Source organism: Populus nigra, chromosome 11, assembly GCF_951802175.1.
Source record: "Populus nigra chromosome 11, ddPopNigr1.1, whole genome shotgun sequence".
Lineage (NCBI taxonomy): Eukaryota > Viridiplantae > Streptophyta > Magnoliopsida > Malpighiales > Salicaceae > Populus > Populus nigra.
Window position 1 is genome coordinate 14,147,104 of NC_084862.1, and position 11,201 is coordinate 14,158,304.

At 31.4% G+C, this 11,201-nt stretch overlaps 1 protein-coding gene across 1 annotated transcript; it reads left to right on the plus strand.

The window, feature by feature from the left end:
• The first annotated feature begins 1,878 nt into the window (after positions 1-1,878).
• LOC133668828 (RING-H2 finger protein ATL78-like) lies at positions 1,879-2,886 on the plus strand. Its single transcript, XM_062088844.1, has one exon. The coding sequence runs from the start codon at positions 2,022-2,024 to the stop codon at positions 2,697-2,699; it is 678 nt and encodes a 225-aa protein (XP_061944828.1). The 5' UTR covers positions 1,879-2,021; the 3' UTR covers positions 2,700-2,886.
• Positions 2,887-11,201: the final 8,315 nt, after the last annotated feature.

The following is an 11,201-nucleotide window of genomic DNA, read 5'->3' on the forward strand; positions in this document are numbered from 1 at the left end:
AACCTGTTAAAAAATGTCTTAATCTAGAAATTTAAGTGTATAGATAAGATATTAATATATAATTTATATTTTTTAAATAAAAACCTTTTAAACTTGAAACTTACAAAAATTTATTTTATTTTATACTTAATTTTTATCAAATAAAATAAGAGTAATAAAATTTAAACTCATAATCGTTTGATCAACAAGATTTTAATGTTAATAATCATCTTAATTTAAAAATTAAAATTTTAAAATGTAATTTATATTATTATTTAAAAAAAATTCAACTGTAAAAGAGATGAGGATCATAGTAGTGGTAGTTCATGTACAAAGAAAATCAAAAGAAATCCTTTAAGCCAGCGTATCTCTCTTGTTGCCATTTAGCTAAAAGAAAGAGGAAAGTGTTCCCCCACTTGCTTTCTTGGCCCCCTCGAGCAACTTTTTGTACACATAAATCTATAAGATCAATCCTAAAAGTATTGTATCTGTTAAATAACAGTTCTGCGTCTAGATTCTCTTCATATTTGGGATCGGTATCTTTCTCTCGTGTTTGGCACGATACTAACCATATGGCTGATGGTTTTGCAAAACAAGGTATGACTAGAAGTTGTGACTTTGTGGCCTAGCTTGGATCTTCCTGGGTCATGCAGTCTTTTTCAGTTCAGATTATCTTTTGACACGTAGATTTTGCAAATTTGTGTTTTTTTGTTTTTTTTGTCGCTTCTTTTTTGGCATTTTAATGCAATATGCAAAATAGGTTCACACTAGCCTTAACATTAGCCTTCAAATTTTTAACATTCTCATCAAGCACTAACATGACTTTTTATATTACCACAGATTCGCTGAAGATCTAGTTAAGAATATTGCTTTAATTTGCAGCCACATGAAGAAGCTAATAAATAGAACATATTTGGATTACAATCAACCTACTTGTGTGGAAAAAGATCACAGCTTGCAGACCAACAAAACATGGGATCTTTAGTACCATTCCCAAATCTAACTTTTATGATACTTATCGAAGTATAATCGAAGGCTGGTGACGCGCAGTAGCCCATCTAGACAATATATATAACAGATATATAAGAATGTTGAGGTTAGTGTAATAATAAGAATGTAGCCATGATGCTACCAATGTGAAATGGAGCTTGAACACAAGGTTGTGGCTTACAGTTGGGAGTGTCATGTCCTCCCAATTAGTGGAGGTTTACATAATTATTGAGATGCAGACAGATCACTCAGGTTATGCTAAAAGAGAAGGAAAAAACTATGAACTTCTTATTAGCAGGTTTCATACAGAATGTTTACTGCAGCTAGTTAGAATTTGAGAGGCAAACCACTCAGTAGCTAATCTATTAGCTAAGGTTGATTCAGCACACTGAAAAGGATAAATTAAGATCCTAAAGGCCAAGCAAAAAGGGGGTGGAAAAACAAAGTGAATTTGCTACAGAGAGACCAATGAGTTTAGTGACTAGCTGCATATCTGTTAACTGATTTGTGCTCAATCAAAATTGAGTTGTGTCTGACTCAAAACAATTCCGGAATCAAATTGAAAATGAAAAACTAGAACCTCTATCTTATAAAAAAGTGTATGAAAGCTCATTTGAATTGACTTCGAAATCATATTTTTCATGTCACCTTTAGCCAAGGAACCTTCGTGAGTCCTTCCTGGAGTTTTCTGGGTCCCTGACAGCATTTTGAGGTTTTGATTCCTGAAATGAAATTGATACATGTAGTTGTCTGAACAGAAGCAAGTGGAATGGCCCCAGTTTGATAAGAAAACCCATTAAAATACAAAAGGTTCAGTGGAGCATCCACATGTCAGAGACCTACATAAAATAAGAGATAATGACTTGTTGCGTGCTAAAACCCTCAGAATATTCGAAATTATAGTTTCATTAGTGTAATAATTGTGAATATTATATCAAAGATCAAGTGGAAAATTGGATCCTTTCAACTTTCCCTATATATATATAACATCAATATGCAACCACCTACAAACATTTCTGTCTTCAACCCTCCAAAGTCCAAGCTATCTGAACATGTCTGCTTCTACTTCAACTACTCAACTCTTTCAAGATTTTCTTGGGGACTTCTACTCAAGAAGATTGCTATTACATAACCCTATTTACCAATCAACAAACACAGCAACTCCTCCAGCTCCTGGAAACAGTGCCCCATCTGAACCTTCCACTGGCACTGGCAGCAGCTTTGATGCGAATGTTGTTATGGTCCTTTCAGTTCTGTTGTGTGCACTGATTTGCTCACTGGGGCTAAATTCCATCATTAGGTGTGCATTAAGGTGCTCTAACATAGCAGCTTCAGAATCTTCTGCGAACCCCTCGACTCAGTCAGCAAACACTGGAGTGAATCGAAGAGCATTAAAGTCTTTCCCAGTGGTAAATTACTCAAGTGACTTGAACCTGCCTGGCCTTGACACAGAGTGTGTAATATGTCTCTCAGAGTTCACTCCTGGTGAGCGTGTGCGGCTTCTTCCTAAGTGCCACCATGGATTCCATGTCAAATGCATTGATAAGTGGCTTAGCTCCCACTCATCCTGCCCTACATGCAGGCACTGCCTGATAGAGACATGTCAAAAAATTATTGGATGTAGCCAGGCTAGCACATCAGGACCTTCTCTACCAGTACAAGAAACCATTGTGAGCATATTGCCACTAGAACCTGAAGGTTTGATACGAGATTACAGGGCAAATAGCTAAGAATTTTCCTTTCTTTTTTTCACTTTTTATTGTATAATATGTTTAGCCCTGCCCCTTGAAGGATGATACTTAAAAGGCCTTAATTTGCCACAGGTTATAGGCTACCATCCACAAGAAGTGCAGTAAACATGTAAATTTTTAGCAGTTTGAAATTCTTACATAATGCACAATTTTTCTTTCCTCACAATGTGTTAAACAGTAGTTCTGAAATCAGAATTACAGGCCAAAAACAGAACTTGAAGGACCTGGAACCATGTAGGATCCCTCAAACACCTAGCTGGTTCAATATGCTGGCTATAGGAAACTGAGAAGGAAAATCACTGAAAAACTCCCTTGTCTTAATGTGGAAGGCCAATAAGGTGAGTGAATTAGCTAAAGATTTCTCTTTACTAATAATAAAAGAATGCCAAGTCTCAGTATTAGTGCTAGTGCTAGACCTACAAAGGACGGTATTGCAGCAGTATAATATATAGTAATATTCATATAGGAGCAGCTCAACGTAGGAGTAAATGTCAAGAGGGAGTGTAAAGAGTAAAGGAAAATCCCTCATACTATATTCATGGTAAGCAAGCACAAATTATTTTCCAAGAATCTTGACCCACTACGAGTGCTCATTGTTTTCATTAGCTTTACTTCAAAGCAATCAACAGCAAGGGAAACAGCCTCATTGTAAGAGCACTTGAAAAGACTTAAAAACATAGCAATAATGTGTAAAACAATATTTTCATCCAATCAAAGGAGCTTCAAGGATCAATGGAAGCTGAGGATGAATGCAATACATATTCCCAAATGAAATAAAAGGGGAGTTTTGTATCATAGTACTAGCATGAAAGCGACTCGTAGAGAAGAGTGAAAAATCACTCTTCCCTGGCTGCAAAGAATCATGTAATGCGCTATGGATGTTGAATGTGGGTCCTTGAATTGACTGTAATGCTTAAATGACACTAAAGAGAAGCTAAGGCATTGGCACCGTGACTAGTTAAGATTCGGCTGGTCTGGCTAGGCAGATCAACCTCATGAGGTTGATCCGAGTCAATCCCAAATCTGTTTCCTAAGCCTTGAATCAAGTAGGCTTTTAGATCGAGTTTTATAACTATAACACGGTGAACGCAAAGGAGAATGCAATCACATTGCAGTGAATACAAAATTTCTGAAACATTCTCATAATTAGATGCCTCTAACAAATTTAAGGTTCGATATCGAGAAAACAAAATGAAGTATAGAGTCTTGAAGCCATCAAGTAACAAAGATCGGGTAGGTTTACAACTTGAGGTAGGCCTAGAATCGAGGAAGCAAAGATCTTCCACGTTCTTGATGCCTTGTTAAATTATTGAAGATACATTATCATCTAATCTTTAGCCCATAAAGGTGCATCATCAAGCCATAGAGAGGACATCTGATCAAGACACCTTTTTTAGAAAAGATAAATGTCATTGAACATCATATGATTTTTTATACAGATTAAAGATTTCATGTATATAAATACATACACATTGTCTATAAAGTCACCTTGTCACTCTAGACGTTTTCTCACAGAGTTAAGACGGGAAATAAAACGGGAAAAAAACGTAGACATAAACGAACACCTGATAGTCAAGCCAATCACAAGAACATAGTTTATTCAAGATCATCATGGAGATGGATCGGTCTACTCATTATAAGAACCATGCCAGAGTGGAAGCAAAAGCCTGAATGTTTATGTTTAGGGCACAGAAGGAAGCACAGAGGGGCTTCAGGTCGACAGCTATCAGTTCAAAAGAGTGCACCAAAGAAAATTATAAACTTGCTATCAGACAAAGAAAGACAACGGAAGCTGGTGAATAGGGGGAGAAAGTGCAGATAAACATTGTGATCAGGGGGGAAAAATCTGTAGACAAGCGCTCATCTTGTCAAAGAAACATGTTATTTGATGAATTCTCGAGAATGATTTTATATTTTCATTAACACATAATTAATAAAACTTTTTATGAACTTGAAATTTGAACGAATCTGAGATGATAAAATCCAAACTCTTCACAAATTAGTTATTAAAGTTCTTTAAATCCAGAAAAGTTTAAGTTATTAAACGAAAAGTTTAATCAACATGAGATGTGCATATCTGGTGAAAATTCTTGGTTCACTGGGAAGCTCAATTTATGCTTCAATGCCCAGTGGTGTTGAATATCTCATGGGACGGACCTGGGCTTACTTTTAATGGGCCCAGCACTTTGCCCAATTCACCAATATGCCCAACTTGCATAAATATAATTCTGATATTAATGCCTATATTATCTTATTAGTTTTAATGTATTAAGAATATATTATTTTCAACCCAAATTTAAATTATTTATTTCATTTATTCATAAAAAAAATTCTTTTCTTAGAGCTCATCGAACATTTGAATTAACTCCAACACCTTTAAAAAAATAGCTTGTTTTCTCACTTAACCTCTTCATTTCAAATCTCATGTGCTCAAATAAAAAATCAAAAACTCATTAAACTGATTTAATTACATATAAATTAATCAAAAAAAATTATTGTTTCCTCTAATAAAAAAAACATGGTTTCAAGATGATTTTTTTTATAAAAAATATCTTATATTTTTAGATATTACAGTAGCTTTAATTTGATTTTGCCTATCTACAAAGAAAAAAATCAAGTCCCGGCCAATATTTTTTATTTTTTACACTGAACCATGCATAATTACATATGAAATTTTAATTTTATAAAAGTTAAAATAACTTATTTTTTATTTATAAAAAATATTTTTTTATTTATTTTGTAAACAAAAATCCATCTCATTAATTTTAACTAAATATATATTTTCAAAAATCATAAATAAAAATATTTTAAAAAAAACCGTGAAAACTACTCCATCCACACGCGAGCATATCGTAAGAGATCCAAACACGAAGGTAAACTAGGCTGGTGATTACACAAGCCTGATGCAAGGGGGCCATTGACGACGGCGACGTTTCTTTTGAGCTTAAAATGCCTTTTTTTTTTCTTTTTTTCTTTTTTTATTGTGGTCACCAAACATGCTGAAGAACTCCATGGGATTAGAAAATGAGAGTTTAACTTGTGATGGACATGGCACCAGCCTTCAAGATAGCTCCCACACCTTAACATGGCGGCAGATAATCGGGGCTCAAATCAAAGCCCTGTAGGAGAAAGTGATGGCAACATCTTTGTCAATCGAAGAGAAAATCCAAAAGTAAATTTTGATGTTGAAGCTAAATCAAGTCCCAGCCAATGAGTATCGCTTGATTTTGAACCACTAATCCACAATCCCTGGCCTCCTCTCACCAAACCCTAATTCGAAAGATAGTGGCGCTCAAACTAGTTGTGTGCGTGTGTAAGGGCAATGTACAAATCGATCCTCCAACTATGGCAACGAGTCCAAATCAATCTTTCAAGTTATGAATTCTTGCAATTTATATCTCTTTTTTTAGAATGGATGAGATTCGGTGAGTAATAATCGTGCCTTTTAATCGATGAAAAATATTATATTTATAATCCTGTGTAATTTAACTGGTCAGATTCTGAGTTTGTTTTTTAGAGATTACTAATTTAAATACCACACACTTCAAGGCTATTAGATGCTTACATGATCGTTAACTTTAGAGCGTCAAAAAATTAATCGAGATACGCGTAAATTGATTTGAATACTCATGATTAACAAAAATATATATATATTATATTCATAGTAAAAAAAAAGCTTGCATTTCTTAGTTGTATGCTAATCAAGAGTGATTCTGCTATTAATTTTTTTTTTACAAATAAATATTTAGGGTAACTTTATAAAAACATTTAATTAATATTTTTCAGTGATTTTTAATGTTTTTAATTTGTTAATATCAAAAAAAAATTAAATATTATTTTAAAATATTTTCTATTGAAAAATATATTATACCACAATCTCCAAAAAAATCTTAACATAACTATTTTTTTTTTTTTTGTTTTTTTATCAATAAGAATATTCTTGAGTCAGCTTTCAAGCTCCAAAACTACTTTTACATTCTTGGCAAGATTTCTCATAAAGCATCTTAGCTTGGTTGGTATATTCATTTATTTTATTGTCTCCGTACGTTCTTAGGGTCCAAACCTTGAATTATAACGTAAGCAGAAAATCAACTTATTAATTACGCTAAATTTATTTTTTTTTTGAAAATCAACTTATCAATTACGCTGATTTTTTTGAAGGTTCTCTTTAAATATCAATTTTGTACTCTGTTAGCTGGTAATCCACTACCAAACTACGTCCCTATTGGTATTTCATATCAAGTGATTGCTTGTTTTTGCCTCAAAGATTTTTTGAACCTTTTCCACATTCAAGAATTGCCAGCAAAAAGATTATTTTTAGGCAACAAATGGGATCGTGAGACCTTGGTCTTTCCTTCTCCATGCGGGGTGGATGATCTTATATTTTGAATTTAGGAGTGTTTCGCTACGTGATGTAATTACTATTTTGTTAAATTTTAAATTTTTTTAAAATTAATATTTTTTTAATACTTTTAGATTGTTCTGATAAATATTTTAGTATATTTTTAAATAAAAAATATTTAGAAAAACAATCTATGTCTATCCCTCTATTTAACACCTAAAGTAGTAAATGTGCTTCATGTAGAGAGTCTAATTAAAGACCAAGTCTCACAAAATAACCCACTCTAGTCTCTAGGTTTGAAGTGTGAAGGAGAACTTTAGTTGGTCCAAATAGTTCGTAGCCAAACAAAACCAATCGTAGACACAACTAGCCATAATGGCTCCATTGTTAGGTAGAGGCTTCCACGAACTCCCATGTCGTTCAGTGAGGATGGTGTTTAAGTTTCTTGACCTTGTATGTAAAAACAAGGGCCGTTCCTGATTCATTTTTAATTTATTAATGTTATCATTTGAATTCAAATTTTATTTAATATTAAGCAAGTATGTCAAATCAGCTTTAAAACAATAATGTTTTTAATATAAAAAAATTAAAAATAATTCTTAAAATCAATCTTAAACCTCAAAACGGAGTTGAAAATAATATGTTTTTAATGCATATTAGAAGCTGTGTTTCCACCAGAATTAAAAATATAAAAATAATTAATTTCAAAAATATTCTTGAAATTGATTTGGTTGGGTATCATTTAATTTGTTTGGGTCAATTTCAAAACTAATTTAAAATGAAATAAGACTTAAATTATTCTTCAAATCAATAAGTTATCAAATCAACTTACCCAGATAAGTCTAGATTTAATAATTATACTACTAATTGCGCATGCATTGAAGTATAAAACGAGAGTTTTCATTTGATATATTTGTTGTTTGAAATATGTTAATCATGGCTCGCGGTTGTTGGGTAGCATTGCCTCCAGTTCCACCACCACTAATGCTTGAATTTTAAATGGTGTGGTGTCTGCTTTACCATCTCTTCTTCAAATTAACATGGCGGTATGTTCACCACTAGTCATCATTGATTGTGAAAGATCTGCTCTTACTTCGATGATTCTGACACGTTTACACGTTTTTGGGATAAAAATATTATTTGGGGGTGTTTGGGAGAAGTTTTATAAGTTATTTTTAAAATAATATTTATTTTTATTTTTTAAAATTCATTTTATATATAAGTACATATTCAATAACACTAAAATGTTAATTTAAAGCCACGAAAAAAAATTCAAATTTTAATGAAAAACAGGTTGAACCACAACCCCAAAACAGGGTTGAAAATGACGTGTTTTAAATGCATGTTCGAAGCTGTGTTTGCACTGGAATTTTAGTAAATTTTGATTTTTTTTCAAATTAAATTTTTTATGTGTTTGTGAATCATTTTGATGTGTTGATATTAAAAATAAATTTTTAAAAAAATTATTTTAATGCATTTTCAAGCAAAAACACTTTAAAAAACAACTTCAACCACACTTCTAATTAGATTGTTTGGCTTTTGTCACTCATGGGATTCATCAAATAGTACAAACTAGTTTTAATGGATTTTTTATTGCTTGAGTAATTTAAAAAATATATTTAAAATTAAATTATATAAAAATTATTCTAATATAATTTAGTTGAGTAGCGGGTTCTAAGACAATAAAAATGGCTAGTGTAAATTATTATTTGATTTTAGAAAGAATTAAAATAATATTGTTATTTTAATATTGAGACGTCGATTCTGTTTAACCTGTTAAATTCATGATCCTAGTTATGAACTTTAATAGGTTTGAGAATTTTATTTTTTAAAATTTTTTTATTTAATTATATAATAATACAAATAATCACTTATAAAATCAAGAACAAATCAAATATCTTAATATTTAACTGAAACTGTAATAACTTAGTAAAAAATATATTAATATAATTTATAAAGAGAAATTCAAAATTAAGGAATATTAAATAATATTTTATATATAAAAAAAAAAACTACTGTGAAAGGAGAGATGACATCCAAGTCTTTTTGAAGAGTACACATGACCACAGGACTTCTGCACCGACTTTTGAATTTCTTGACAAGTAGTGCCTAGTCTTGCTTTCTTTTTTTTAATCCACGTAGTCAATGCCTGTAATTAAAATCTACTTGGGAGTTGTGGCTTTGCCACGTGCAATTATAATGGTTATTTTTTAAAATATTTTTTATTTAAAAATATATTAAAATAATATTTTTTTATTTTAAAATTGTTTTTAATATTAAAATATCAAAATAATCTAAAAATATATAAAAAAATAATTTAAAATAAAAAAAATAAAACTTTTATTTTTTTTAAAATATTTTTAAAATGTAAAAACAAACCGTATCTGGGATATAAACCCCTTAAATCACCATTTCTAACCTATATATAGATGATTGATCCTCACCATACAAGGCTACAGCAACTCAATAAAGCTTTCGGTGACTCATAAATGACTAGATCTACCAAATGTGGGAAAATGCATTGCGGTGATAGCTTCTGTTTTCGATTCCTTAGGTAGCGGACAAGATTAGGTTACGGTGTGGGTGAGTAGAGATCAAGGAACTGATTTTACACCCTTACTTTTTGACATTGCATTGAATTACACTAGACATACATTCCCAAAGTGATAATTGAGTCTTTGCTTGGAATCCACTTTTTTTTTTTTTCCTGGTGATTCCATGTAAAATAATTGTAAAGCAAAATCAATACACAATTGCAAACTCTTGTTAGAGGATGCATGATTATCTACACCATGAGATGATGCATACTTCTTTAATCATAAGCATATTGCTATAGTTTTTGTTTTTCAATAATACGTTTGGAAACGCGGTGCAAACCGCGTTCCCAAAAAATTTAATTTTTTTTAAATTTAATATATTTTGTATGTTTTAGATTGTTTTGATGTACTGATGTCAAAAATAATTTTAAAAAAAAAATTATTGACATACATTTCGGCACAAAAAATTATTTGAAAAGCAACCGCAACCACACTGCTAAATACTCTCCAAGTGTTTTTTGTATAAAAAAATATGTTTTTTTAAGTGTTTTCGATAATTTTAATGTACTAATATAAAAATTCTAAAACAATATCATTTTGATATATTTTTAATTAAAAATATTAAAAAAACACTCGTGGTATAATATCAAACACACAAAAACCTCGAAAATGCTTGAACTTGAGTTGTTAATAAAATATTCCATCAGTAAAACTGAAATAAATAAAAAAAACAAGGAAAATGGAAATGGATTTGTAATGTCGACATTATCCACGTGAGGAAGCTCTATCACAAGGAATAAATATTCACGATTCCCTGTAATGGCATGCCACTAAGAGCACACGAAAGTTCTTCTTCCTTAGTGTGGAAATGTGGCTGCCAAAAAAGGTCACATTTAGACAGTGCAAACATGCATTGATCAACAACACCTTGATTTGATTAATATTCTTGCAGATCCTGAAATCCCAAGCAATATCCCCTGACATTCACTATTATTTTATGTGCCTCCCCGACCATTCCCAGCTCCCCCCTCTAACTTCATTGATAATCTGTCTAGGAAGAAATAGTTGTGCATTTGCACATGTAAGCACATGCAAGTTTGGAGGCAAATCAGAAAATATTTGAGATCCATTTACATCTACTTTTTCCCTCGTTTCTTACATGTTCTCGAGTACCCTAATTAGGGTTATGAAATCTAGTTTAGTTTAACTGGTTAATCCGATGATTTACTAATTTAAATTGTGTTCTAGATTGATTTTACCGGTTATATAATTGACTTAATTAAATCATGGTACTTGATAGGGTAATTCACTACTAAAATGACCTTGTTAGCTTTTTTTTCTTTATTTAAAATGATAATGTTTTGATTTAAAAAAAACAATAAACTTGACTAATCTGATGACCCACTAACCTAAATCCTAAATCGTGTCCTAAATTAGTTTTTTAAACTATTTATATAATTGACCTGATCAAACCATAGTACTTGATGGATCAACACATAACCAAAATGATTTCGTTAACTTTTTTTATTATTATTTAAAATGATAACATTATGATTTTTTATTTAAAAAAAAACAATAAATTTGGGTGAAGTCGTTGACTCA

Coding starts and splice junctions, on each gene's coding strand:
- LOC133668828 (XM_062088844.1), top strand. CDS start 2,022: ATGTCTGCTTCTACTTCAACTACTCAACTCTTTCAAGATTTTCTTGGG.